Here is a 27798-nt window from a genome sequence, read left to right on the forward strand (position 1 = left end):
AACAAATGTCATAAAATAAGCATTCCCACAATATAACATGTCAATTAAAAATCTCAAAACTCTGCACCTGTAAAACTGTTGCAATTAATCTGAGATGAACGAAGCAAGATGAAAAGCACCTGACATGGAAAGATAGAGCATCTCCAATGGTAGCTAACTAGCCATTCCATGTTACCTCAACGATTAGATACTAGCTTGCTAATTATATAATCCTCACTTGTCAATCAACTTTTTGTAAAGGAAATTTGCTTGTCCAAGCAAAAAAGCTAATTTCCCATTTCAATTCTAATGGTCAAGCTAGTAGCTTAGAACTAGGGGTGGCAATTCAAGTCAACAGGTTGGGTTGGGTCAGATTTCAGGTTGCTTTCAAGTTGTGCTAAAAAAATATATGATAGTTTCAAATCGGGTTAAAGTCGGGTGCTCGGGTTTGGTAAACTTCTAAAAATTGCAAACAAGTCTCTAACTACAACCATAGGTGATGCTCTAAGAACAAGATACACTACAAAATCAACAACACCCACTAGCATTATTATGGAAGATTATAGTCATTAAACCCTATCCTAAAGATCCAAAAGATCACCACGAGCACAAATATCCACACAACTATCTTTTTCTTATACCACCAAAAATCACAAATTAAAGAATTAATCATTTATAACGAAAAAAAAGCCTGCTCCATAATGCACTTGCAACCTCACAGCGAAAGAAGAGATGAGGACACTGAAGATGAGTTTACGCATCTCTATACCTTGTAACACAGATATACAACAGTGAGATTCATGTCTTCTGTAACAGACTTAATAGGATTTACAAAAGAAGCGGCAGAAGATTTGGTGAGAAAAACATAAGAATCAAGTAATTCATAGAGAGACCAATCCTGATATTGTGAATTTCTTTTAAAAAGGTTCCAAAACAAGTTGTGAAACAGAGCATGAACAAGAGTACAAGACTATAAGTGAAAAAGCCAGGCGAGGTATATCAGAATGAATTACTAAATTGCTGGTGAATAATATTAATTTTTTGTGCCACGACCATATAATTGTGTTCCCATAGCACTAAGGAAAAAACAAAAGCATACAATTATTCTATGTTACTTGGACTCGGATGAAGTGTCAAATTAGACATGGGTGTCCAACCATCGGACTTGCCCATTTTCTAGAAAAAAGTTGTGTTTTTAGTTAAAAATGAAGTGTCCAAGTGTCAGTGTCGGTGTCCGACGTTGTGTCAACACGGACACGTGAGGTAAAAGAAAGAGTCCGAGTAACATAGCAATTGTTATCAAAGTACAAAATCTGAAGCAGGAAAATGCGACAGAAGAGCCCAAACCTTAAGATAAGAATTTGCTGTAGCAGTTGTTTCCATAACCCCCATTACAAAGGAGATGACCATAAGAATGAGTCCGGTAAAAAAGTGGACCAGTAGAACCACATTCTGTGAGAAAATAAATATAATTATGCTAAGCAGGGAACTAAATCGGTTTTGTACCAAAGCTATAAAAATCATGCTAAACAACCCAGAAGAGGCCAAACCTGTGCCACACTATGGTCAGAGAAAAAAAAGGTCAAGCAATATGTTGAAGATGCAACTGCTAGGCCGTACTCCAGAAAGATAATAACTGTTGGGAAAAAACCGCCTGTTCCCACAAACTGATCCAATCCTGTAGATCAATATGACATAAATTTTAGGCACAGCACTGAAAAAGAAGAGTTAAACAAGAAGTAACAATAAGAAAACAAAAGAGAAAGTTGGCCAAAAGAGCACATTTGCCGTCAAGATTCTCAGGTAAGAAATACACTTTTCTCTTATTTGCACTTTCAAGACAAGGACCAGCTATGTTGCACAGACTTGAGTTTGGGTGTCGTATCTAAGTAGGGATCGGAGAATCCGATCCTGCGATTCAAAAAGCAGCCGATACGGGGATATGGTCAAAAGAGTGTCTTGACTAATTTTTTGGACACGGCTGGTATCTTAAGTGTCGGGAATTTTTTTAGATACTTGATTAAAAAAAATAGTACTGTAATAATTATCAATTAATTTAAAAGGGTATTTAACAAAAATTGGTATGTACTCTGTAACAATTATCATGGGTTCTATTTACGGAGTGCTTCGTAGTCCATACATGACACATATAATGTCTATTGACGTGCTTTAATCACCTATTCAAATAAAATACTCAAAAGTAAAAGTAAAAAAATAATTTTTTTTTTTTTTTTAAAAAAGGGTATTGGCAAACAGTTAAACAGCTATCCCACCACTTTTATCTTCCCAAATCAACAGCTGTCCCACCACTTTACCTTCCCAAATCAACAGTCGTCCCACCCTTACCCATTGTCCCGCCCAAGTTTTCCCCATTTATATATGCTTTTACTTTCTCTCTTCATCGAGAAGCTACTATAATGTTGCAACAATGGAGTTCGCTGTGAAAGTCCGACCAACTCGTGAATTTCTACTTAGTTGTGACCGATCTACTTGATACCGACACTCCCTCCAGGATACTTTTCCGGTACGTGAATCGACGCCTCAACCCAGGCGTGTCGAGCATCGTGTCGAGTCGACACGCGATACTCTGGGTTGAGGAGAGTGTCGGGGTAACACAGAGGACCAGTATGTATTTTGCCATAAGCAGAGACCACGAAGAGGAGGATAACAACATAAAAGATTAAATTTTGGTAGATTTGAAGAAAAAGACTCACTTTTTATAGCCTTTAATAACAAAATCTACACTTTAGTTGACATGTAAAAATGAAAAGAAAAAAACCGGATATCCTATAGCACCATGTGACTCAGAGTTCCATAGAAGACATTAACCCAAATTTCGGAAATTTAAGGAATGATGCATACCAAAGATGTAGAAAAGAACAACTGCAAAAGATGTCGGCAAAACGAAGCTGACAAAGTCCCATAAATAGGTGGAAGCCCAATATGATAGTACAGATACCTGAGGCAAAATGAATAGCTACATGACTTTCACCAAAAGAAAAGTAATAATCACCCATTCAAAAGCATAATATCTAAATTCCAAGAGGTATACATAGGGCCAAATGAATCATACCCCACTCAGTAACTGCTGATGCTTAGCTTTTACTTCACGTTCCTGAGATCACACATTTCAACTTCTTAAGACCAATATTAGCAATCCTCAAACAATACCAACATGTAAAATAAAAATATTCACCAAAGAAAAAAAAAAAAAAAAGAAAGTAAACGCAACAAATCAAGCTAGTCACAGCATAATATAGTTAATTTTACTCTTTCTAAAAGGAGCTACATTCTGTATATTCAAGCTTAATTTGTTTTCTATGCACACAACTGTTACCAATATGGACAGAATAATGATAAAGAATCTTATATACTACTTCCATTTCCATTTGATCTTAACATTTACTACTCGCACAAAAGAAAATTAGTGAGCGAGTGGGTGAGTGTAAGAAAATGATGGCTAACGAGAGAAAATATACAAGAGTGGGTGGGTGTAAGAAGAAGGTGAATAAAGTAAGAGAGTGAGTAAAAATGTGAATTTTGTGGGGTAAGAGGGGTAATGTAGTAAAAGGAGTTTGCAAAAAATGAAATAAAGTGAAAGTGTTGACATATTTTAGAAACGAACCAAAATGGAAAATGTTAAGTTCATTAAGAAGCGGAGATAGTAGTAAGAAAAAAAAGGTTACATAGTATGTCAAACAAAAGTGAGTAGAGAGTAAATAATGACGCTTAGGAAAAAAAATCTTTGGTATATGGAGAAAATTCCCACGCACTTGATGAAGAGTTTGGCAAAACACAATATAAAATTTGCATAGGAACTGAAGTGACTTGGTCAGCTGATCCACCAACTTCACCATATTACTCACTAAAAGAGTACATTTCATATATGCCTTCTCTGTAACAATACTTGTAGGGTTGTAGAGGGAAAAGGATGAAGGGACTTGGTCAAAGTGCCAAGTTACAACTGAACAACTCAAAAGCTCCCTTGGCAAATATTTCATGACAACAGACATTTAAATGGTCCTTAAATGTACCACTTTGTCTGAAGAGGAGCTCCATATCACTCGAGAAAAAAAAAAAAAAAAAAAAAAAAAAAAAACCAAATATGTAAAAGTTAATCACAAACTTCTCCTTGACTATCATCTATAATAGCATCAGTTTGACAAATGCATCCAACTGATGTCTAATTTTGGTTACTCTAAGTCTCTAAACATGAAACAGGCTATCACAGAAGTTTTTTAGTCCATAACACATTAGAGCCATATAATTGTACACATATGGTACTCTAATGCCTTTCCAGAAAAAAGATAATAAATCTCGAATAGAGACTAGATATCTGCCACATCGAATGCAAGGCATAACTACACGGCAGCAATAATCAATTCGCTGAACACTAATTTAAATGTCCATAGCACCATCAAGTACAGTAACCAACAAACAGCCCTATTGCCTCTATAAGCTGTTTCATTATTATCAAGACAGTAACCAAAATAAAAGCATTTACTATATGAAAATAAAATAAAAACCTGTTATATACAGCTAATACAAATACCTTTACTATAGGAACAGCAAATGAAGCAGGGATAAAAGAGAAAGCTATGGTGACAATAATTGCAGCAGAGAATGCATCCAAGTCCTGCAAATTAAGAATGTAACATGAGTTGCATGCCAAGTAATCACAGTTGTCTCTAAGGACACTTAGAGTGTGTAACATGAGTTGCATGCCATGTAATCACAGTTGCATCTTAAGGACACTTAGAGAATGTAACATGAGTAATGAGTTACATGCCATATGTCGCACAACAGTTAATAAATAATGTATAACAAAATAATTTGTTTGAAACAAGCCTCAATCATCGTGTTTTGGTAAATCATTTGTAAAAATTATTGTTAATTGCAAAAGCAACTTTTTTTTTAAAAAAAAAAGAAAGCTAGCTAGTTCATTAATTTAGAGACAAAGAATCACATATGGGGAAATCTCACTAGGACAATGATTTTCCCACATTGTTCAATACCAAACGAAACTAGCCTAGTGAGATGATTTTTCCACACTTGTTCAATAACAAAGAGTCCATAAGTACATGTGCGGAAGTATTTTTGTTAACTGCAAAGCATCTTATCTCATACAAAAAATTTATTTTGTCAATCATTCAGATAGGCTGGTGTTGGCTAGCTCGAGCTTTCTGTCAAGATTTAGATAATAAGATACGAACTTCTGTAGCCAGCTCTAACTAGTCAGGCAAGCAAAGGTTGGCTAAACACATTCAGACTTTGAAGAAACATAATGACCGCCTAAGCTACCTCTTAAAATACAATTATCATAGACGAAGTCATGCATATGAAAACTTGAACATTTGTGGTAATTAAGCCAATCAAACTTGTCACTAATCACTAGTAAATAAGTGAGCACAAACTATCATTGCAGTAGGATCTGGGGTCATACATGGTGCTGCAGGTGTTGGCTTTTTGTCATTGGTAGAGGATGATTACGTGTTTGGATTGTCATGTTTCTATCAGAAACAGCAAACCTGAGGATTGCTGAATTCATCAAATTAATGTAAGTTGGAGCAGCATGCTGGCAAGTACTGTTGTGTAGCACTGTATAACTTAGACTTCCATCATCATTTGGCTTATCCATTACAACAGCTCCATATCTGCATGGTGTAATACATTTAGAATGTCTTAGTAAATCATTCACATTCAACAAATCATTCAGCAAATCATTATACACAAATTTAAGAACTATATGAACCCATTTAGAATGTCTTAGTAAAAACGCCAAAACTTTGACCATATACATTCACCAAAATGCAAGAAAAAAGCAAACTCATGTGGGGTAATGAAAGAAAAAAGCAAACTCATGTGGGGTCTTGTTAGAATTATTTGATATGTAGTTTCAGAATACCAACTTACGGAGTATTATTTAACAATACATAATCAAAGATATTGATGACAAAAAATGTCCATTGCAGGTGGAAAAGCAAATGAATACTCATTACACTATTTAAATAAAGCCATCGATGAATTTAGCAATCAACATTAGTGCTAGGAGTATGTTTTAGCTTAATGCTTTTTAAAAGTAACAATGGAACATAAAGGACACAAAGGCGCAGGGTCACCCACATAGAAAAGTAAAAATACAAGGGACAGGAACATTAAGGCCTCATATTCATCAAACAGAGGTTTTACTAAGCAGGGCAGTGATATTCCTGAGTTGTCTTCTATTAATAGAGATAATAGGTAAGATAACGTAAGTTTACGTAAATGCATACATGTAAACCATAAAAGGAAATTGATTGCAAATGTAGAACAGCCAATCTGCTAAAGCAAGAACAGAAATATAGAAACAAAAAGTATGATGGCATAGGAGTGGAGCTCATACCTTGACTGATAGGATTCATTTAAGCTAGACATCAAAAATTCACTCATAGAAAGTAAGCGTGGTCCCAAAATTGGCCCAGCAGCCTCTATGGCATCTGATAGTGCCTTTTCTGAATCAGGAAATCTGTATGTACTTGGTTTGAACTCCTGAATCCAGCCACCATCTATGCGTGATGCAATCTGAAATAGACTTCCTTGTCTGATTAATTTAGTTTGATGCATTCTATTACTAGTAACTTCACAGTAAACTTTGACTTGCTTTATGCATCATACTTTTCTTCGGAAATAAACAAAAGAGATTGTAAAAATCAAAAAGAGAATTCTAATCAACAAACCTCTTCTGAGATAGGATAGGCTAGATCAAATGGAATTGGAGCACCACCACCACCACTCAACAGAGGATTAAAGTTAGAAGTTGTAAAAGTTACAGAATTTTGGTCAGGGTGCGGCTTCAGTTTAAGAAAAAGAAGTCCAAAAAATAGGAAGACTGCTGGGATTAGAAGCTGAAAAACAATTGTTTTCTGATCTCTCCTAGCAGATACTGCTCTCTTTTTAAGTAATGCCTTTGAGTGTTGCCAAAAGTCTGACCTCGAAATTACAGAAGTACAGCAAAATTGCATGCATAGAAAATTAATGAAACACCAGATTGCAGCAAAGAACACTCTCACGGTCCTCCCCACAATAAGACACATGACCATCATAAAGTCCATGTAACTTCCACAAATCTTAGCAAAGAAGCTTTTTTTAGGTGTTTGATATTCAGAGGCTGAAGTAACCAGAGAATCATGGGGAGTTGATTTCTGCTCTATAGACTCCAATTCCTCAAGGTCAGACCCAGCCACTCTCAAAAATACCTCTTCCAAAGTTGTCACAGATATGCCATAACTTTCAATACCAACACATTCATCCTCAGATGCACCAGCTTCAGAGTTTGATATTGACCTTTTCATACAACTTTCAATTTCCTTGAACATTTCTTCAAAACAAGATGATGATGCCAAAGGGAGCTTAAATGATATCTCTGTACCCACCTAAGACATCAAATTAAAACCAATATCAGCATGCAATGATGTACTTAAAACCTAAGCCATGTAATCCAAAATAGTTTCACTTAGTATGGAGAACCTATCAACAAATTTGAATATAAAATCTGTAATTCAGGATGGAATGAAAAATAACAAAATAGAAACATAATTATGTCCAAGATCTTTACAAATTTCAAGAATAAGAATTCAACTATTAATGTCTGTTTTCCCATTATGTGGTGTTCAGGTGCAACCGTGCAAAGCAACAAAAAGCTATTCTCCCAAATGTTACGAAAATAATCACGTACCTCACTCACTACAGTGGCTGCAGGTATATGGCGATGAACAATATCTGCAGCAAAAGTGGCGCCTGGTGCAGTCTGTAAAAAAGAAGAAGCAATTAGACTAGTGATGTCATGTAATTTTTAGTGGAACTAAGCAATAAAATTATCCATGTGTGCACAAAGCTAGTAAAAAAGAAGATGCAATGAGACTAGTGAAATCATGTAATTTTTTATTAAAAATAAGCAATACGATTATCCATTGTGCACAAAGCTGAGGCTAACCTTCACTAAAGTAAGGGTATAACCAACCCCATATTGATGCTTCAAGAAAAGGGAACTGCATCAATAATAGATCCAAATTTAGAATAGATAGGGAGCTGGAATCACAATCTAATCCAATCATTCAAAAACACACACACACACACATAGCAACACACTACGTGAATGTAAATAAATCCGTAATTTAGGTGAAAAAATATCAGCCCCCACCCTCTTCACATGAGAAGAACATACTAATAAGTAATAACCAACACCATGAACCCAACGGAACAAGGAAAATAAGAATATAACGCAATTTACTCATTTTTTTTAGTTCTACTTTTTATTCACAGTGATGACTCGAGATAAGAAGAAACCTTCCACAACATTTCAAAGAGCCATTTGCCATGATAGCTATACGATCTCCTAATGCTTCAGCCTCATCCATTGAATGTGTCGTCAATAATACTATTCTTCCTTTCTTAATCTTCTTTATTAGCTGCCATGTCAAGCGCATTGAATAAGGATCCATCCCACTAGTGGGTTCATCCAGAATAATAACCTGCAAAACACATGAGCAAGCTTGTAGAGAGATTCACATTATAAAAAATAAAAATTAAAAATTAAAAACAAAAAGGAAATCACCCTAACAAAGGGATACCCAACCTTACTGTCTCCTATAAGAGCAATTCCCAGAGAAAGTTTCCGTTTCATACCACCAGATAAACAGCTTACAAGGGTGTTAGCTTTGTCAGAGAGACCAACCTGTCAAAAAATGATAAACAAGGCGAAAAGCTAACTACCAACACAGAAAGGAAAAGAATCAAGGTACTTTTTTTTCAAAAGGACATTACATCTTCAAGAAAAAGCACCCTGATATTGTGCAAATTTCATGGAAAAGCTTCAGTTTAAGGTACCATCAAGTCTAAGGAAGGTTATTTTACACAGAAAAAATTATCTTTAACTATGGATTGCAATGTGATGGGAGAAGGCTTAAAGGCAAAAATCAACATATTTTAACTCATAGAATGATGGCACAAACAAGGAGAGCCCTAAAGAAAGAAAAGGCATGCTCCAAGAGAAGTAATTACAAGAGAACCTCTCTAGATGGACAGGAGAGGACAAGGAATACTCAAAAACTCAGAAGGAAGTGCATGAAGCCAACTATACAGAAACCTCTAAAAAGGGTCTAGAACACATGACAAAATTTTCAATTCTAAAATCGATAATTATCTAACTTACAGCCGCCTAATTGCCACTAAGTATATGAAACATAATAGATTATTCCATCCATAAAAATGTAACAGATGCAAAAATATACTGACATGTGAAAGAATCAGTGCACAGCTCTGACATTATCTCAGACAAAGTCCTTCAATTTGCAAGTTCAATGTTTTTACACTACATGAAGTGTCCTCATGACATCAAGTTATAGCCTCAAAAGTCAAAAGTGCATTTTTGTTGAAACCACTATACCATTTTATGATAAATCATCCTGCTAGCCAGCTCTCTACTGGCTCTTTCATATAAAGTTCTTTTAGATAACTAAAACTAAAGATACTGCAGAGATGGGGACAGTGAGTCCTCATCAATGAGATAGAAATCATGAACAGGTGAAAAAAAAAATTAAAAAAAAAAAAAAGAAGAAGAAGAAGAAGAAATTAGCAGCAAGCATAATTCAGGAGCCCAGAACACAATCAGTACATCAATACCTCATCAATCATATCAGTAACAACCCTTTCTAGAATATCTTCCTTCACGCCTTTCAGTACGCCAAACAAAATCAAATGCTCTTTCACCTACAAAGATTTGAGTCATGTCAAAGCATACCAGCGGAAGTGTTCAAGCTAAAATCACAGAGCAAACTAAAAGAGACATTGACATCCGAAAATCAGCCTACAACTCCTTAGCAATGACTCAATACAGAACCAGTCACCACCAGCACAAAGGCCACCTCAATTATTCTGCCTCATGTGGGATGCAAAGATGTGTGTGTACATATGTGTGAGTGTTCCCTCTTCAAAAGGTCAAAAATAGTTCTCATTAGCCTACAAACACTTTGAAGCTATCACTAGATTTGAGACGAATCATTTCAAATCTCCAAATAACCAGAACAATGGCAGTCTTATTGCCTCTGAAAGGCAGAATAAACCTCCATTGTGCAGTTGTCGGATCTGAGGAGGTCTAGCTATAGGCTATACACCATATTTCATAATAATAGACTATCACAGTTTTCAAGGAATGTACTATCCAAATTGCTTGAAATGCTTACAGTGAGTTCAGGAAAAAGAATATCACTTTGAGGGCATACTCCCAAATCCTTGTGTATGTCATTCTGCATCAGACGAGAAAAAATTACATAGTAGACTAAATTCAACACTTAGAAACAACGATGTGGGCAAGTAAGACAACAGTAAAAGAAACACTAAATGTAGATTCGATAAGCTCATTCACTCGGTCTATATCCACGAGTACTGTGTGAAATTACCAAACCTCACATAGTACAATTTTGGTACCAAAATCACATATTTTGGTACCAAAACTATTTGGTACAAAACCTGCATAATATGGTACCAAAAATTTTGAATGGAAATCTTACACAATGTGTAGCTAGGAGTTCCCTCTATATCCACTAACATGATGACGATTGAATAACCATATAGCAAATCTGAACCTCTTTCATCAAAACGTAAACATTTTACAAGCACAATGTCTTTACTCGGTAAATTGGTCATTTTGTTAAGTACACCATTATTTATTGACCCAAGAGGGATGCCTTAAACCAAATCACTTGGCGTTAAAATATGACATCTAATCATGAAACAACTTTTACTATTCTCTAGTAACAAAAGGTGGAAAGTCTTTACAAGAATAGCCAAGTCTATTGCTCATATATTCAGAAAATTTCAAAACGTAATCTTGTCGCTACAGTATAAAGATAGAAAATCATCCTTTCTGGAAAGCGAACTACAATACGAAACATAGATGTACATACACAGATACATAAAGCACAAAATCAACAGACATCATCATCCACCTGAAATCCTAATTGAAGATATATTATAACAAAAAAAATAAGGACAGCACATATAATTAAATTATACAATATCTTCTGAGGAAACACATACCATATCTGTCAAAATATTTTTTCCAAAAACCAAAGCATCCCCAGAAGTTGGAGGAATAAGTCCAACAAGCATGGATATGGTTGTGCTCTTACCAGCCCCATTGTGTCCTACATAACATAAAGTAGAAATTTAGCTACAAAGAAACATATTATAAAGAGAGAAATCATGCATAGCTTCCTAGATGACATAAAATAAAGTGGTCTACATCATATTCGTATTTCACATTGCCTTTTTTTTTTTTTTTTGAAACTTAATTAACATTGCTTTGAATATTACCAAAGCAATGTGTTTTCAGAGTACTCAATTTGAGCTTTAGAAAAGTAGGAAGCCATTAACTTTCTCAAATTACTTTCTGAAAATATTTGTTTGCTTTGCACATCACCAAAGTTAGCAATAATACACAGATGACACATCTCTTAGTAGTTCAGCAATTTAAAACCCTCCCATCCCATCCTACAAGAATTCTGACCTCTTCAATTCTAAAGCTGGCTGTAAACTAATTTGATATATAAATTGCAATGTATCTGGATACTTAAGCTTTTAATCACAAATCTCCCAGTAACATCAATATTCAATAGACATTTTCATATACTAGTATTTGATTGTTAAGAATCTAGCAATCCAAATTAACAGTAGCCGCGAAAAATAGAGTTAAGGGCAGCCTGCATGCATACCTAGAAGAGCAAGAATCTGATTTTCATACAAAGTCAGCTGCAATGAGTTGACAGCACAGCAATTCCCCTTTTTGGAAGCATATACTTTATTAAGATTCCTTATTTGGAGGCACCTGCACATCAACATGCTAAATTTAAAAAAGTAAAGGGGAAGGAGGAAATATTAGTCACATAGCTTCGTTAAAGACCCAACCTACCGGCCTTCAACTTCTTGCTGTTTCATTTCCAAGCTAGTACCCTCGACTTTTAACCCAGATTCGAAAGAATAATGCTTAATTTTATCTTTATTTCTCCAGAGGCATTTAGGCAATATAAGCTTCCATGAAAATTTGGCATGATCCTCTTTTGGTAATACCTGAATACACAATATAAACTCTGTAAGTTATTAGCCATACAAAAATCATTTGATCAAGAAGAATTACTAGATATTTCAACAAAAACTTTTGATCAACACCTTTAGAAAAAGACTTACTAATACATAAACGATAGTTAATCTTTTCTTAACAAAGGTTAAAACTTAAAAGGGAGAAAAAGGGAGGGGAGAAACTAGAATAAACGTGCATTTTCTACATCAAGCTTGCATGTCTATTTCAATGAAATTTCTACTTAAACCGGAGGGGAAAGACTCATGACAATATCGGCAAACATAACAGCACATTAAGTGCAATGATTACCTAGTGGTTTAGATCTCCAAATAATCATCAGTTTTTCCTCCTCTTAAAAAACAATATTTCATATTTCACAACTTACTTTTGTGATCTAAGTGTCAAACCATATAAGCTTTTGACCATAATTTAGTTCCCTCATGCCACTAAGTTATAAATTGATATCAAAAGCAAGAAACATTAATACAAGCTTTGACATATTTACATTATAATACAGTTTATTTGACCACCAAAGTGGCATAATATCTTGAAATGAAGGCAGATAATATTATCCATTTTAGGCGCACAAAACTGAAATGTCTTGTTGTGCAAGCAACATTTTTCACTTTCAAGAAAACAAATCAAAAAATTGTGAGGGTGGTATTTCAAATGAGTACTTCCAAGTTAAGAAGCATTTAGTAATCAAAAGCTAGCACAAGAGGCACAAATTGTCAACCACATATATTCCGTCATCCTTGATAAGGGAGTATAACGAGGCTTTGATGATCATACCTTATCCAAGTAGATACCAATCACACCGTATAATATTGCATCAAACACCATCATGCTCAGACAGACCAAAAAATTAACCCCAGATGATTCCTACATGAACCATTAACATAGAAACTTTAAGAATTGTAGGAAGCCAGACTGAGAAATGCATCTTATAAATAATGTAAGCATACACGCCATATATTGCTCCAACGCAATCCAACATGTGCTCTCTCATAATCAGCAAAGTTTATGGATCCCAATGCAAAGGCTGTAGGAGACAGCAACGATGCAGCAGCCTTCAATACCCTGGAATAAAGAAAATCAGAGAAATAATACAGGCACACAAATCTAACAAACTATCACCATCATGAAAGACTCAAATACTGACATTGGTACACCTGGATAATTGACAGTGTAATAAGGAAAGAAGGCTCCTAAAAATGCAAGTGTCCCAACTGCCACAGCTGTTTTAGCTCTTGTGAAAAATGTAGAAATTAAGAACGAAAGTGTTATAGCGCTAAGGCCAAAGAAAAAGAAGTATACAAACACCAGCGACTTATCACTGTACTCAAACAAGGAGCACATAGTGAAAGTAGTAATGATCCCAGAAGATACTGCAAACTGCATATTGGGAGAGAAGCCAAATTAAAATTTCATCAAAATCCAAAAATGGAAGACAAGCAAAATAAGCAACCACTACAGGCTACATAATCCCTGAATCAATTACAGCTAGAGGAGGACCAAAGCCCACCAAGATAAAGTATACAGGAAAAATAATTCAAATTACAAGTTATATACTTCTTTAATAATTGCAACATTTGGTGACTATACTTTTTCCTAATGCATATATCTCAAAAATGGTCGAAGGAGAGTGCAAAAATGGTGTAAAAGTCTGGAATTTGTAATTAAAATAAATAAATAAAACATTAAACGGGATGAAATATCAAATAGAAATGCCAAAAAACACCCATGTGAATTGGCCCAAAAAAACTCTAAGCACAATCTGCCTTAAATATACACTTGATCCCGCAAGATACCATCAATTCTGTACCTCATTAGACAAGTGATCCCCAAAATCCCATTTTCTCAAACCAAATCACTCACAAAATTGTAAGCCGAATAGAGGGCATTAGACCCTAAGCTTGCCCTGCTCCTAGCTAAATCTGTCAAAAGTCTCAAAACTGTCAATCGAGTAGGTTTCAAGTTTGGATTATTTAAAATTGGGTCATTTTCGAATACAAATCGAGAATAGCGAATACTAGACCATGACAGAAAATTTTAAGTTACAAATTTAGGGCACTTTTACAATTTCAAATTTTGGCAAATGTTTGGGTATACTTCAATGTGAATTTATTTTATAAATTTCATAATCATCTAAATGTATTATCAAAATTATACATCTTTTTTTAAAATGATTTTGTAGTTACCGACCATTAAAATTGTCTAGATACAAAAAAAAAACCATTATGATATCAATTCAAAAACTAACCTAATAATTCACCATAACTGAAAATTAAGGCTCAAAGTAACCCTTTTTTTGGCCTCAATTAAATGTTGTAATAAGGTATTTTGAATAAAATAGATCATCTAAACAATCCAGTTGATTTTTCTTAAACTTATTAAACAGGTCTCAAGTCATAAGGAACTGCAAACAACCCCCAATGTTGAGATTATCCCAAATTAATCAATTGTTGGGATTGTTTAAAGAAGATAGGGCAGAGTTGGACTACAGTATTATTTATCCCAATAGCATAAAATGTTAAGATTCTATTATATGAATCGACAACTCTGAGTCTCTGAGACGTCCATAAAGGATGTTTTGACAAGATGTATAAACTATAAAGGATGAAAAAAGATTTAGAAGCAAGCAAAGGGCAAGCAAGTCACTTCCGGCAATATAAAATTATAAAATTTATTGTGGTTGCACTTCAGAAGGTGTAGTTCATTAATTACCTGTATAGCGTAAGTTATAAACCATGAAACTTGGAAAATGTCACTCTTAAGACCCATCATGTATAGCCCATCCTTGATTTTTTGCTCCTAGAATAACAAGAATGAAAATAAGCTCAGGCCAGAATTAAAAAGTATTAGATATACAAAATAGTTATTTGCTTGTTTCAAGTATCACTCATTCATTATCCAACCTTTTCAAAAACAGAATAACTTATCAGGCGAGATATTGGATAAAGAAAACCCAGCAGGTACCTGTGCATCACAATACAAAGACGTGAACAACTAAAGGCTTATATTCTGCAAATGTAAGCTTATAACAAGAAAACGAATGTTACATACAATACTCCCATAACTTTCTTAATAATAAATTGGAACTCATCGTCAGTGTAATCCCGAGTTGGAAAAGGAACCAGCCGTATGTTTGAAGGAATGAACTGCATTGAAGGAAACTTCAGCGAGGATTGTATGTCAGAGGAATTGAACACAGGAGCTTCAGAGCCATCAGAAATGTTGCTAATATCAGATTCCTGAGCAGCAAATATTATGAAGGAATCGAGAACTTGTTGAAGCTGCACCAAGAGTTAAATTAAAATAAATAAAAATCAAACCCTGCAGTGATATAATTAACATACAGTTACTGCAGGCAGTGGCGACGATGAAGAGTCTAAGAAGGCAACTTGTAGTAAATGCTAGATAGCAACATAACACGGCTGGGGGCCTAACTTACAGCATTGGCAATCACTTAGTTATTTGGCTATTTGAATTGTAATAAACTTCAATATAAAATAGAAGCTCGGTCCTACATTTATACATAAAAGTAATTTGGGGCGATTAGGTTTACAGGTATAGATGATAGTAATATGCAATATTTAATCACAACAGCTATAAAAGAGGAAGGTAATCAAGAGTCAAATAACCTACTGACCAGGCCCAAGAAATGCAAGGGATGTCATAACTTTCAACATAGTTGTTTATGTAAATCACATTCTGACATACGATCATGCTAATCGCCATTTCTGTTGTTCTGGGCCAACAATTACTCTTCATTTAATAGGAAAAGATTCAGAATACAGGGTATGAGCTGCACACATGAAATCTCTACAATCACACATATTTCAGAATTTCATACAAATTAATAAAAAGAATTTTAAAGTCATAAATCCTAGATCTACAAAGTAAGAAAAATTTTGTTGATGACTATAAAATTACTGGTAGTTGGTTTGTTATAGAATGTAGAAAAGCCATTTAGTTTGTCATTGAAACTAACATAAGAAATTTCTTGATTTATTGTAAGTAAAACCAAACTTCATTGTTGACCTAAGATAAAGCACTCCTCTACCATGCTGCAGAAGGAATACAAGACTCAGACTCCAAAAAACCCATCAAAAATGGGTAGTAGTACTTGTGCTTGTATAAATGATGCCTTTGATTGAGGGAGATGGGATATCTATTTTCCCCTTGTATTCATGTATTGCTAACAGGTTGTGGTGTGCTCTGTGTTCATTTTGCCCACCACATAATAAATTAAAATAATATATAGTTTGTCACAGAATTGTCAAACTGCTCGTGTGGCTTAGTATATTTATTTAGAGCATAGACATGGGAAGATAGAGATCTAAAGTCTCAACATAGCTATCATCCTTTCATGATAGTGAGAAGACACTACCAATTAATGAATCAAGTGCCAACTCAAGTCACTATGTTGTAACCAAAAACAAGGGGTTCCATGTGGCAAGGAGCCGTAGAAAGACATTGATTTAACAAAAAAAAATGTAAACACCTACACTAACACTTAAAGTTTCTAAACAATGTTACATTATAGGATCTCCTAGCCTCTATGATGAATACAAGACCTATGAGACAAATGCAACTAAGATTTGAGTTTCACCAGATCAACTGTTTAAGACTAGGCTAAATAGAAATTAACATGGTGCAGTAGAACTCTATATCACTAGTTGAAACACATTATCAATTCCACTAACATAAAGACTAACAGTCTAATAGTGAACCAATGTCTTTATGAAACACTGATACATGGCACCCACATGTCCGTTAACTAACCCATATTACCAAGGTCCTAAACGAAAGAAAAAGTTTCACATAAATTCAGATACATTGTTCTATAACCATATAGAATGCATAACATACTTGATACAAACACGGGACAGCACATGTTATTCCTACAATGCAGCTCTTTCCCAGAGAACTAAGTACAATTGCATGACTGATTACAAAGAGGCAGGCAGACAGGTAAAAAAATGTGCAAAAATGGTTGTATAGGTATGGGAAGAGATCATACAGTCAAGAAACCACTAAATCCATACTGCAAAATTGGAACAGAATTCACACCCAGTTCCAAGTCATTAAGATAAGGACCATCAACATCCATGATGGATTTGACATCAGGAAACCCAGAGAAAGCCCATGTGTGGTTAAGGCGAATACTATAGTCATATAACTTAGGACCTTGACTGTGAAATACCACTGCCCCTCTGATTTTAGGATTTGGACAATTCCTGAAAAAAAAAAAAAAAAACAAAAACAAAAACAAAAACCCATGAGTCCACACTGAAAAACAAGCTGAATAAACAGAATTTACATGGCATGGCTTGGCAGACACACATGCACGGACACACTTTAAATCCTACAATAGTTGAATCTCCTATACTGAGATTTCTATCAAGAAATTTGCAAAATTTAATCAGCCCACCATTCTAAAAGAGTAAAACAAAAACTTCAAGGAATGTTTAATCAAACACACATATAATGTACTCACTTCTCTTGATTGCAGGTACCATACAAATCTGAGCGAATGTAGGTTTCAAATTCCAATTCGTCCTTGTAGACTCTAGCAACCAACTGTGAACAAATTAAATCAATATGAATAAAAGCTCAGAAAGATTCTGGAAATATCGTAAGCTCAAATAAATTAGGTATAAAAAAACTTGTAGAAGGATTTTCAAGAAGGTTATAGAAAAACAAGATGGCCCAGATACAAACCAAGAAATTTCTTGTGAGATGGGATATTTGATGTTCTTATCTGACTTAATCTTGTTTTGGCTTTTTTTTTTTTTTTTTTTTTTTTTGGGGTAAATGACTTAATCTTGTTTGCTAGTATGGCTTGGCTCCATGGTTTGGGATGAAACATTTTTTTCAGAAGGAAAATTTGTCTTGTGATCATTTAGAAATAATGGTTACGGTTTGCTTTTCATCACAAGCAAGGCAATCATTGGAAAATAAGAGAAAATAAAAAAGTGAAGAGATAAATTATAAGATTATGTATAGTTAAGGAATGTCAGTAAGAAAAGAATACTTTTATAAGGTAAGTGTAGGAAATGTTAATGTACGTCCTATGTTCCAAAATAGAAATAGTAAAAGTGTAATCATTATTTAGTAATGGCTGAAATAGAAAAGTGTAACCATTAATTCAAAGCGGAGGAGTATAACAATTATAGCTTGGGTGGGATTCATAGAAGTGATAGAGTAGCACCAACTAAAGCAAGTGTATAGAGTTGCACCAACTTTAATGTTGGCTGCATAGGGAAGTATCAACACTTTAATTAGGGTGTGCATAAAGACAATTCAACACAATCCTCCCCTCTCCTTTCTTTGGTCCACACCAGCCTTGCCATCACCAAAAAAAATGCAAAATATAACTAGATATGCCAGCCATTAATAGTTTGGAAAAATTGGGCACAGCAAAGATAGGGGATGCCACTATTTCCCTTTTGAGCTCAAATGCTTGAGTCAATTCTAAACTCCACCCAAAACTATCCTTCCTAAGTTGTTTAGTTATAGGCAGGTTGCAGAATTTTCTATAAAGACCTGGTTAATCAATTGAACCTAAAAATCCACATATATCAGCCTTCCCTATCCTTTTTAAGTTGTTCCCTTGTTGTAGAATTAGCTATGACTGTTTGCTTAACCAATTGTATCAATCCATCAAAGCCTTAATCCCATAAGTGGGGTTAACTACATGAAACAAGAGTGATTATTTTGTATAGTCCCCCGCAAAAATCTTCCTCCTCCATCGCTTATGACGACTACCTCATTCTCATGCAAATACATATGCTTCATATCCTTCCTAACTCTTTCCAAACAAGTTATTTTCGATCCCCCTCTACCCCGTTTAACCTCTCCATGATCCCACTCTTCGTCTCTTCTTATGAGTGCACCTGGAGTCTTAATCTTACATGCCTAAAGCGCAGGCGATGTTCCCTTAGTTTGTCTGCAATGCCTGCAACACCCACTTTCTTCCGGAAAACTTCATTTCTAATTCTGTCTCTTAGAGTATTCCTGCACATCCATATTACATACACATTTCCGTAACCTCCATCTTTTTAATGTGCTCCTTCTTAGAAACCCAACATTCTTGTACCTAGAGCAACACTGGTCTTATAACAACCCTATAAGGATTTCCCCTTCAATTGTAAAGGAATGCTTTGGTCACACAACACTCCCGTGGCCACTCTCCATTTCAACCACCCCAACTAGCCACCCCAACTAACCACCCCAACTAACAAGTAAACCCAAAAATCCATATAACTCAACCTTTGATATTCTAGGATGTGGCCATGACCTTGCTAGATGTCTTTCTATTAGTTTACTATCATGGAGACCTACTAGGGGACTAGTAAGTTTTTATATATTGATTTGACTCCATTATAGCTTTCTCGCTAATAATATTAATGCACGGTTGCAAACTGCACACTAGGGACATTATGTAAACTTGTTATATTTTATATTGCTAATTAGTACATACTGAGGGTAAGCACATGTGCAATTGCATATATGCAACTACCATTCTCTTTCTCTATCTTAATGTAATAAAATAAAAGCCTTGTGGTCACTAAATAAAAATGAAATTAGTAAATTGGTCTTTGTTCTTGTGTACTTGTTTTACGTGCTCAAAAATGTTCAAAAATATATATATATATAGTCATGGGATTTGAAATTTTGGAATCACTTGGCTCTTCTAATTTTTAAATAGTTGTCTTCCTTCCTGCATCTATTTAATTTTTTTGGTTGGTAAAGGTATACAGCTACGAGTGAGGAAGTGTTTATATAAATGACTTAGTTACGAGACAACTTTAAATTAATATCTAGTTTGAATCTTTGGGATTTGATTGGGATTGCAATCTAATTTCATGGTCTGTAGGCCACCTATATAATGGTTTGAATAATTTTAGTTTTGATTTCATTGTTGTACATTCCCTTGAATCCTTGTTTCAAATAAAATATGGATTTTGATTAAATAAAGATTTTCAAATTTTGTGTGTGAAACAAACTTCATTGGTGATACTTCAACGATTCAACAAGTAGAGTTCTACATGCTAGAAATAACATTGCAAATACAAGTCACGTTTTAGCAACATCCTTTAAATTTATTGATGACTACTAGCAGCTATCACCCAAAATTTTCCTAGCAAGCTTATCATTGAAACACCGACACCATCTCTGATTTAACTTCTTATTGCCACCAATACTAACTAAGAATCTCTGGTCCACCCCACAAGAACATGGTTGGAACATAGATCACCACTAATTTTTACCTCCAAGAAAACCCTAATTCAAGATTATTCCCACAAAAATAGTTTCATAGCCCCTTCCAATTCTCTTCTTGCTGAAGGACCTATCCAACCAGCTAAATTGACCCACAAACTTATCACAATCCACCATGGAATAGCAACAGCACCATCAATGTGCATAGCAACTTCTCACATCCCCTAGAACCCAAAGCCTTCATCTACAACAATGAGTGTCCATGTGGGCCATCGTAGAAGAACAAAGACAAAAGTGTATGGTAGAGAGAGAGAGAGAGAGAGAGAGAAATCCCCCAACTTCCCAAAATAGAACTCCATATCCATTCAGTTAATTACTAAAGAGTTTGTTTCAGCTCACAAATACTGCAGCAGGCCAGCAGCAGTGAATCATAAAGGATTACATAAATATGCAATAATTTTAAATTTGGAGCAAAAGGTACACTAGCAAAGTAGCAAAACCTAAAAAAAATTATGAACCAAAGAAAATCGGTAGAGCCAAGCAATGCAAACCTTCAGCAAGGGGAATCGCAATGACAGCAAGTTAATCATTGCTCTTGTCTCACTTGAATTGGGAGTAAAAGCCAAATACTCATTCTTTTCAGCTAAGAATTCCAAAATTTGGTCAAAGGGACGAGATATATCACCTTTACCAACCTCCAAGAGCATATCTTTCCGAATATTCCTATAAGCAATTTAGCAAGTCAAGTATCATTTTACTTCTACCAATGTTAATATATACATACAATTCAAAGAATTTCCTTTGGGTAAAAATTACCCAACACTACACCAACATAATTGCAACAAATAAGCAACGAGGACAAAAATGATATATCCAATATCTTTTTATTCCTGGGTTCAGATCAAAGGAAGTAACTCCTAGCTCCAATGCTGGTCTCTATAGATTTTCAATGATGTGAGTTGCTACCATGTCTGGATTAAACAATCTAATCATATTTTTTTTTCTCTTTTCTGATCTTTTTAACATGGACATTGTGCCTCAAATTAGAAATTTCACTCACAAACTTTTAATTTGGATAAAACAAAGAGATGAAAAGTGCTCCCCTCTTCCAATTCATTTAAGTTGCAACCCATTTGGTTTCTGCCCATTAAAATTTAGCTCTTTCTAAATATTTTATACATCAGAAAACGAGCTAAGCCATACATACAGAAAATGGCATGATCTCCTGTTGATGCAGAGAAAAGATGACAAATCAAAATAAAATAACAAAAGTTAAGGATAGCATACGGTTGGGCAGGGTGAATGCGTGTGTCAACTTGAGTTCGAACAGCAATCAACATCAGCATCACCACTGTAGGAAGAAATATCTACATGAAAAAGAAAAGGTAAAAGATGAATAATCAGGAAGATGAAAAATAAATCTTAGATATCCTACTTCTTCACATCATCACATAATTCATAAGCCAAAGAGGATCAACCGTAGCCAAATAAATGCATACATAGGATAGAGCTAACAAGAATTCACACCTAATATTAATCTGCAGCAATAGTTATCAAAATCAAGATTCTATTTTGAATCGCAGGGGCTCTCAAAAATTAATCGTAAAATCGAATAGTAGGATTGTAAAGTTCTACTGACATGTATAATCAAAACGTCATATCCAAATTTCATTGAATATATACAAATAGGTAAAAAAACCTAATTATTAATAGAAAATAGTTGTTTGCCCACTAAGCAACCAATAATTGACAATATATATTTATAAATAACTTTGTAGGCATGTTTTAAACTTAAAAAGTTTTCACTAGTTAAATACTTCCTCCATTCTTTTATTACTGCACCATAAGGGTTTGACACAAATTTTTTGGAAGTGGAAAAAATGATAAGAGAGAAAGAAATACAAAGTTGCCCATGTGATTGTTACACAAAATAAAAAGTAAGGGTTGAAAAGCAAGGGTATATTAGGTGTTTGTAGTGTGAACACAAGTATTTCTTTTCCTAAAACGGATATGGTGCAATATTTGTGAAACTTCATTAAAAGGCAAGTGGTGCAATATTAAAAAAACGGAGGAAGTATGTAAAATCGGATAGAATCTTAAATCGAATCGTATGGACATACATGAATCGTAGAATTGTAAGATTCTAAGATTTGAATCGGGATTTTTATGACTATGCTGCTGAAAACATTATTATAGCAATTCAAAACACATTCCCCAACCTCACAAACAAAAGGCTAATGCTGGATAAATAAACCATTGTTTACCTACATTTGATAAGAACAAAGTTCTTGTTCTAGCCTAGAGTTAGCGCCTTACTAGATCTACATCTTTATATATCCAAGTCCACTAGATGCTTTGTTTCTATCTCTATTAAAGATTCTGTGACCCACAACAAGTGGTAGATTATTAGATGTAGGACAGTAGGAAGCACAAATATATTGTAGTGGCATTAAAATTGAGCGCCACATGTTGTGACACAAAGTATCTAAGAACCACCATTGATAAATAAAATATCTTAGATATAAATACAAAAAATAACTAAAAAAAAAAAAAAAAAAAAACAACAACAACAACAACCTAGTGTTATCCTTACTATCATAGTAAAGCAGAGAATGCACTTAGGCCCCTGTTTGATTTGATGTAAAAAATATTTTTGATGAAAATTAGTTTTCATGGAAAACATATTTTCATGTAAAAACACAGTGAGCAAATTAATTTTCCTTTGTTTGGTTGCATACAAGAAAAGTCAAAGAAAAGTAAAATATACGAGTGAGAATGTGAGGACGGATGAGAGGAAAGTTAAATAAAAGGTAAGGAAGAGAGAGGAAAATGTGGCTTACCTAATCTTGTAACGGAAATATTTTCTACCATTAAGGATGCAATTTTCCCGTGGAAAATTGTTTTCTACCCCTTCACAGACCAAAAAAGGGGAAATGGGAAAAAAAAAAGGAAAAATCTTTTTCCATGAAAACATTTTACATCAAACCAAACTTGGCCTTAAAGGAAGCAAGAAATAGTGCATTTCTTCCTTTCCCGATGCCTCAATTAACCCAAACATGAAACACCAATGTTGTTAAGGTGAGCAAATTAAGCAATAATTACTTCCAAAATGCTAGTAGAACACTAATTTTCCCCTATCCACTTAGTAGTCCCCTCCCAAACTACTCTATATTTTAATACACCTCTAGCAACATTCCAACGTATCCTAATTCGAAAAGTAAAATCTAACGGCCAAATTAAATACTAAACCAAAAAATTAATAAATAAGTAAAATAAAATTGAATTATAACCATTTCATTCATTCATTCATTCCCCTGCTCAGACTAAATAACACTACAAATGAACCAAAATCAACAATATTAATAATTCTAAACACAAATTCAAGCAAAATAACAAAAACTACGCGAAAAAAAATTCAAAACAAAATGGAGAATAGAACACGATCAAGCTCTCATTTTTCGAATTACAAGACACTCAAAAACAACTATCAACTGTAGGATCAAAATTCTTAAACAGAAAGCAACAACCAAAAGTAAAAAACAACAAAAATTCAGTTCAAACATTCAAAACATCAACAACAAAAAAACAAAGAATCAAAACCTCAGCAAAAGTAGCGTAAGGATGCCGAATTTTGAGGAGCCAGTTTTTGCGAAGCATTGCCTTCAACTGCCGCCGTGATTCCGCCATAGTCGGCCAAAAATTGAACGACAAAAACCCTAATTTCAACGATAACGTCACCGGAAAAACATCGGAGTAGGAGAGATAATTTAGTTAGAAAGATAACAAAAAATACTGTAAAATAAAATGCAGAAGTAAAGTGGAGGTGGCGGGCGGGAGGTGTTGAATAAAATATAACAGTAGAGAAACAAGTAGACAAGTGTTAGGAGAATTGGATGTTAGTGTAATCGGAAGTTTCCTTTGATTTTTATGTTAAAAATAGTACTTTAGTACTCTGTTGTTTTCAATTGAAAAATATAGTGGGGAATAATCGTCGTTGAAAATACTCTTTGCTATTTGTGTTTGTAGTGAAGCTAACGTTATTTATTCCTTGCTATGTTTGTAAGTAAGCAATTTGATTTCAAATGGATGAGGACAAGTTTATTTATTATTAGTATTAGTACTAGGACGGTTTCGATCGTCATTACTTTGTCCGAATGGTGTGTGGGGGTATAATGGTATACTCGGTAACTATTTTTTTTAATGGAGTACTGTGTTGGGTACATGTCATAAATTAAGTCGCAAACAAGTTATTATTGCTACTTATAAGTTATAATATTCTTAATCTCCAAGGTTATAATACTTGCTTTCCAAGTCCAAGGCTTACATTTGTAGTATAAATATCCATCATATTCCTCTTGTTTTGTGGACATGATACAAGACACGCAACACATAACACATGTCAAATACCACAAAGTGTATTGTTATAGAGAGATCACAATTACTAGCTCATTATTGAGTTTCTTATCTCTCTTTGAGAATTAGATCAAATATAATCAAGGGAGTCATACCATACTCCCATCCAAACTCATCTTAATGAGTTTACCTCTATTTTTAAATGATCTTGAGAACGTAGAAGTCAAAATTGTTGATGAAAATCTGATAAAGTTGTATTGGTTTTCTCACTATCTAAATCTTTTAATCACTTCTAGGAAATCATGCTTTATGGCAATAAAGAAACTTTGTCATATGAGGATGTTAAATCTAGTCTTTTGTCTAAAGAGAAATACAATCTTGATGGTCTTGACAAATCGTTTGAAGGTTTGTATGTTGTGGATAGTAATTCAAGTACCAAAAAGCAGACCAGATTGACTGGACATAATTCCAACATATCCTGTAAATACTAAAAGACGCAAGGGGATGATGTTTTCGATTATTACAAACTTAAAAGAAAGCTAGAATGAAAGAGAAGAACATGAAAGGAAACGTCTGAAGTTAATGTTGTTGATTCAGATTCTGAAGTTGTTCTTTTGGCTACTTCTCGTCCTAGAGGTAGAAATTCTAATTGAGTTCTTGATTCTGGTTATGCTTACCATGTTTGTTTTCAGTAGGATCTCTTTGTTAATTATCAATCAGTAAAGAATGATTCTGTTTTTATAGGCAACAGTTCTTGTTGCAAAATTCATGGAGTAGGCTCTATTTGAATCAAGACTATTGATGGGAATATTATAACGTTATCTAATGTTCGACATGTTCCTACCATGAAGCAGAATCTAATCTCAGTGGGTGCTCTTGATTCTAAGGGGTGCACGTTTTCAGCTCAAGGTGGAGCTCTCAAAGTCTTAAAAGTGCTCATGAAAATATAAAGGCCATTGAAGTGGAAATCTTTATTTACTTCAATGTTCTTCAATTTTGACTTCATTATACCAAACTTCAAATGGCGTTGGCTTCCATGTCAAGCTAGTTCAAAAATATCACTTTCTATTTCAATTCTAAGCCTGAAGATCATTCGGGTTTATTAGCATGTGACAGATTTGCCTAATACATGAGGTTCATACAACGAATACACACTATTATGGAATTAGTGCCAAGGTGGAGAATGTTGGGTATATGTCACAAATGAAGTTACAAACAAGTTATTATTGCTACTTATTACAATATCCTTGGTGTCTAAGGTTATAATATTTGCTCTCTAAGGTCAAGGCTTACGTTTGTAGTATACATGTCTATCATATTACTTTTGTTTTGTGGACATGACACAAGACACATAACACATGTCAAATACCACAAAGTGTATTGTCATAGAGAGATCACAATTATTACTAACTCATTAGTGAGTTTCTTAGCTCTCTTTGAGAATTAGATCTAATTTAATTTAGAGAGTCGTACCATACTCTTGTATTATTCAGGGTTGTACTCTCATACCCTTTTTCATATATTGGATAATTAGTACTCGTTGTCGGTAGGTTGTTTACCTCATTTGAGGGTTTTTTCCACGTTTAATTGTGTGTCTCTTATTATTCTTCTTGTCCATCTTTCATCTATTTATTTCTCTATATCATTTTGTGATTCTGCTTCTGCTCCTAATCCCAACATATTGGAGTATGATAAAAAAATTGATTGAGCCTTCATTAATTAGACTATTTTACAAATTTGTAAATCATCTCTTTTTTCCCTTTTTAAAAATAATAAATAAAAAAGAAAAGTGAATGAAATGACAAAACTACTTCCAATTTATTAGATGAAATGACTTTAGTACCTCTTTTGTAAATCAAACTTATAAATTTGAATTTTCTGTTACATAATACATGATGTTTAGAATTTTTTTAAAAATCGGTGAAATTATGTTTAGTGGTGCACAAATTAAAGTTAATGTAATTAATTTTAAGTGCACTTTGAATTGTTGCTTATGTAAGCAACCTGTGTAAGATACACTGATAGGTTAAAAAAAAATTAATAAGCCTTATTGTTAGCTTTTCATTTGCACGAATTAGTCCTCTTGCTTCTTCTTTTTCATTACAGTTGCCCCCCCATGTGTGCCCCCCCCCCCCCCCCCATATGTGCAACATTCTTTAATTAAGTGAAGTGTACTTCTGAATGCCATTTATGAGACAATTTGCTTAAGTGATTGATAAATGATAGACTGTTCGTGTTAAAAAAAAAAAGTACAGTTTACTTTTCCAATGATTTAACTAATTCCAATGCATTCCATTTTACACAATTTCTTAATTATAATAATTCTACATTACTACTTCCTCGTGGAAGGCTTGCCAGTTGCCATTGGTGATGAAAGAAATGAGGAAAATAATAAGAAGAAATTGATGTTACCAGTCCCAACATTGAACATTCTTGTTCAAATGGTCCAACTATAGATTAACTTATGGCGGTTCCATCTTTGGGCGTGTCCTTATGAAAACAATTCCTAGCTTATAATAACCAGGGTACATTGGTTAAAATTGTCATGTATTGAATTTTTAGTGGTCCGTTTTAAAAAATAACGTGAAAATGGAATAAAGGGAGGAGGTGAATTTTTAGAGTCGGTGGAGCTTTAATTTAATTTTTTAACTACGTCTAATGGAAACAAGACACGTGGCACTATTAATTTGTCAAACCAGTTAAAATTAAAATTATTTATAGAAGCTTGCAAATTCCAGGGAGATAGATCTAAGCTTTGCGCTTAATTTCATTGTACATGGAATTCTGCCTTCTCCTCGATATCTCTGGTAAAACTTTGTGTGGGATATTTCGATGGACAACTTAGTAATGGTAGATTAGTTTTTCTTCAATGGTTTTCCAGCTCCTATTAAGTGGGTTTCATGGATTTTGAGCGAAATAATACTGGTTTAAGCACCTTTAGTTTTTTACCCTCCACTAACTCTCTTTTTCCTATTTTATCTTCATTAGTTATTTTATCTTCATTAGTTTAGGTCCCGTGCCACCGCACGATAATTTTCAGTGTTATTATCAATTTACAACTATTTTAGTCAATGAAAAAAAATTAGCAAAAATTAGTGTGAATAAAACTTCCAAAACATTTA

At 34.3% G+C, this 27798-nt stretch overlaps 1 protein-coding gene across 1 annotated transcript in view; it reads right to left on the bottom strand.

The window, feature by feature from the left end:
- The window catches only part of LOC145606818 (ABC transporter A family member 1-like), a 31778-nt gene extending 7503 nt beyond the window's left edge, over nucleotides 1–24275 (bottom strand). Inside the window, exons 1-28 of the mRNA XM_081662658.1 lie at nucleotides 23924–24275; nucleotides 21611–21690; nucleotides 20875–21046; nucleotides 17598–17680; nucleotides 17121–17337; nucleotides 15161–15390; nucleotides 15013–15073; nucleotides 14822–14908; nucleotides 13257–13489; nucleotides 13060–13174; nucleotides 12887–12976; nucleotides 11927–12084; nucleotides 11730–11842; nucleotides 11056–11162; nucleotides 10200–10262; nucleotides 9640–9726; nucleotides 8594–8692; nucleotides 8305–8489; nucleotides 7952–8006; nucleotides 7694–7765; nucleotides 6696–7391; nucleotides 6362–6540; nucleotides 5423–5633; nucleotides 4532–4615; nucleotides 3053–3094; nucleotides 2842–2938; nucleotides 1530–1657; nucleotides 1327–1431 (exon numbers count right to left, since the gene is read on the bottom strand). Coding sequence (XP_081518784.1) covers nucleotides 1327–1431; nucleotides 1530–1657; nucleotides 2842–2938; nucleotides 3053–3094; nucleotides 4532–4615; nucleotides 5423–5633; nucleotides 6362–6540; nucleotides 6696–7391; nucleotides 7694–7765; nucleotides 7952–8006; nucleotides 8305–8489; nucleotides 8594–8692; nucleotides 9640–9726; nucleotides 10200–10262; nucleotides 11056–11162; nucleotides 11730–11842; nucleotides 11927–12084; nucleotides 12887–12976; nucleotides 13060–13174; nucleotides 13257–13489; nucleotides 14822–14908; nucleotides 15013–15073; nucleotides 15161–15390; nucleotides 17121–17337; nucleotides 17598–17680; nucleotides 20875–21046; nucleotides 21611–21690; nucleotides 23924–24010 — 3936 coding nt within the window. The 5' untranslated portion in view covers nucleotides 24011–24275. The remainder of the gene's footprint in view (nucleotides 1–1326; nucleotides 1432–1529; nucleotides 1658–2841; nucleotides 2939–3052; nucleotides 3095–4531; nucleotides 4616–5422; nucleotides 5634–6361; nucleotides 6541–6695; nucleotides 7392–7693; nucleotides 7766–7951; nucleotides 8007–8304; nucleotides 8490–8593; nucleotides 8693–9639; nucleotides 9727–10199; nucleotides 10263–11055; nucleotides 11163–11729; nucleotides 11843–11926; nucleotides 12085–12886; nucleotides 12977–13059; nucleotides 13175–13256; nucleotides 13490–14821; nucleotides 14909–15012; nucleotides 15074–15160; nucleotides 15391–17120; nucleotides 17338–17597; nucleotides 17681–20874; nucleotides 21047–21610; nucleotides 21691–23923) is intronic.
- Nucleotides 24276–27798: the final 3523 nt, after the last annotated feature.

This window comes from Chenopodium album, chromosome 23, assembly GCF_948465745.1.
Source record: "Chenopodium album chromosome 23, dcCheAlbu1.1, whole genome shotgun sequence".
NCBI lineage: Eukaryota > Viridiplantae > Streptophyta > Magnoliopsida > Caryophyllales > Amaranthaceae > Chenopodium > Chenopodium album.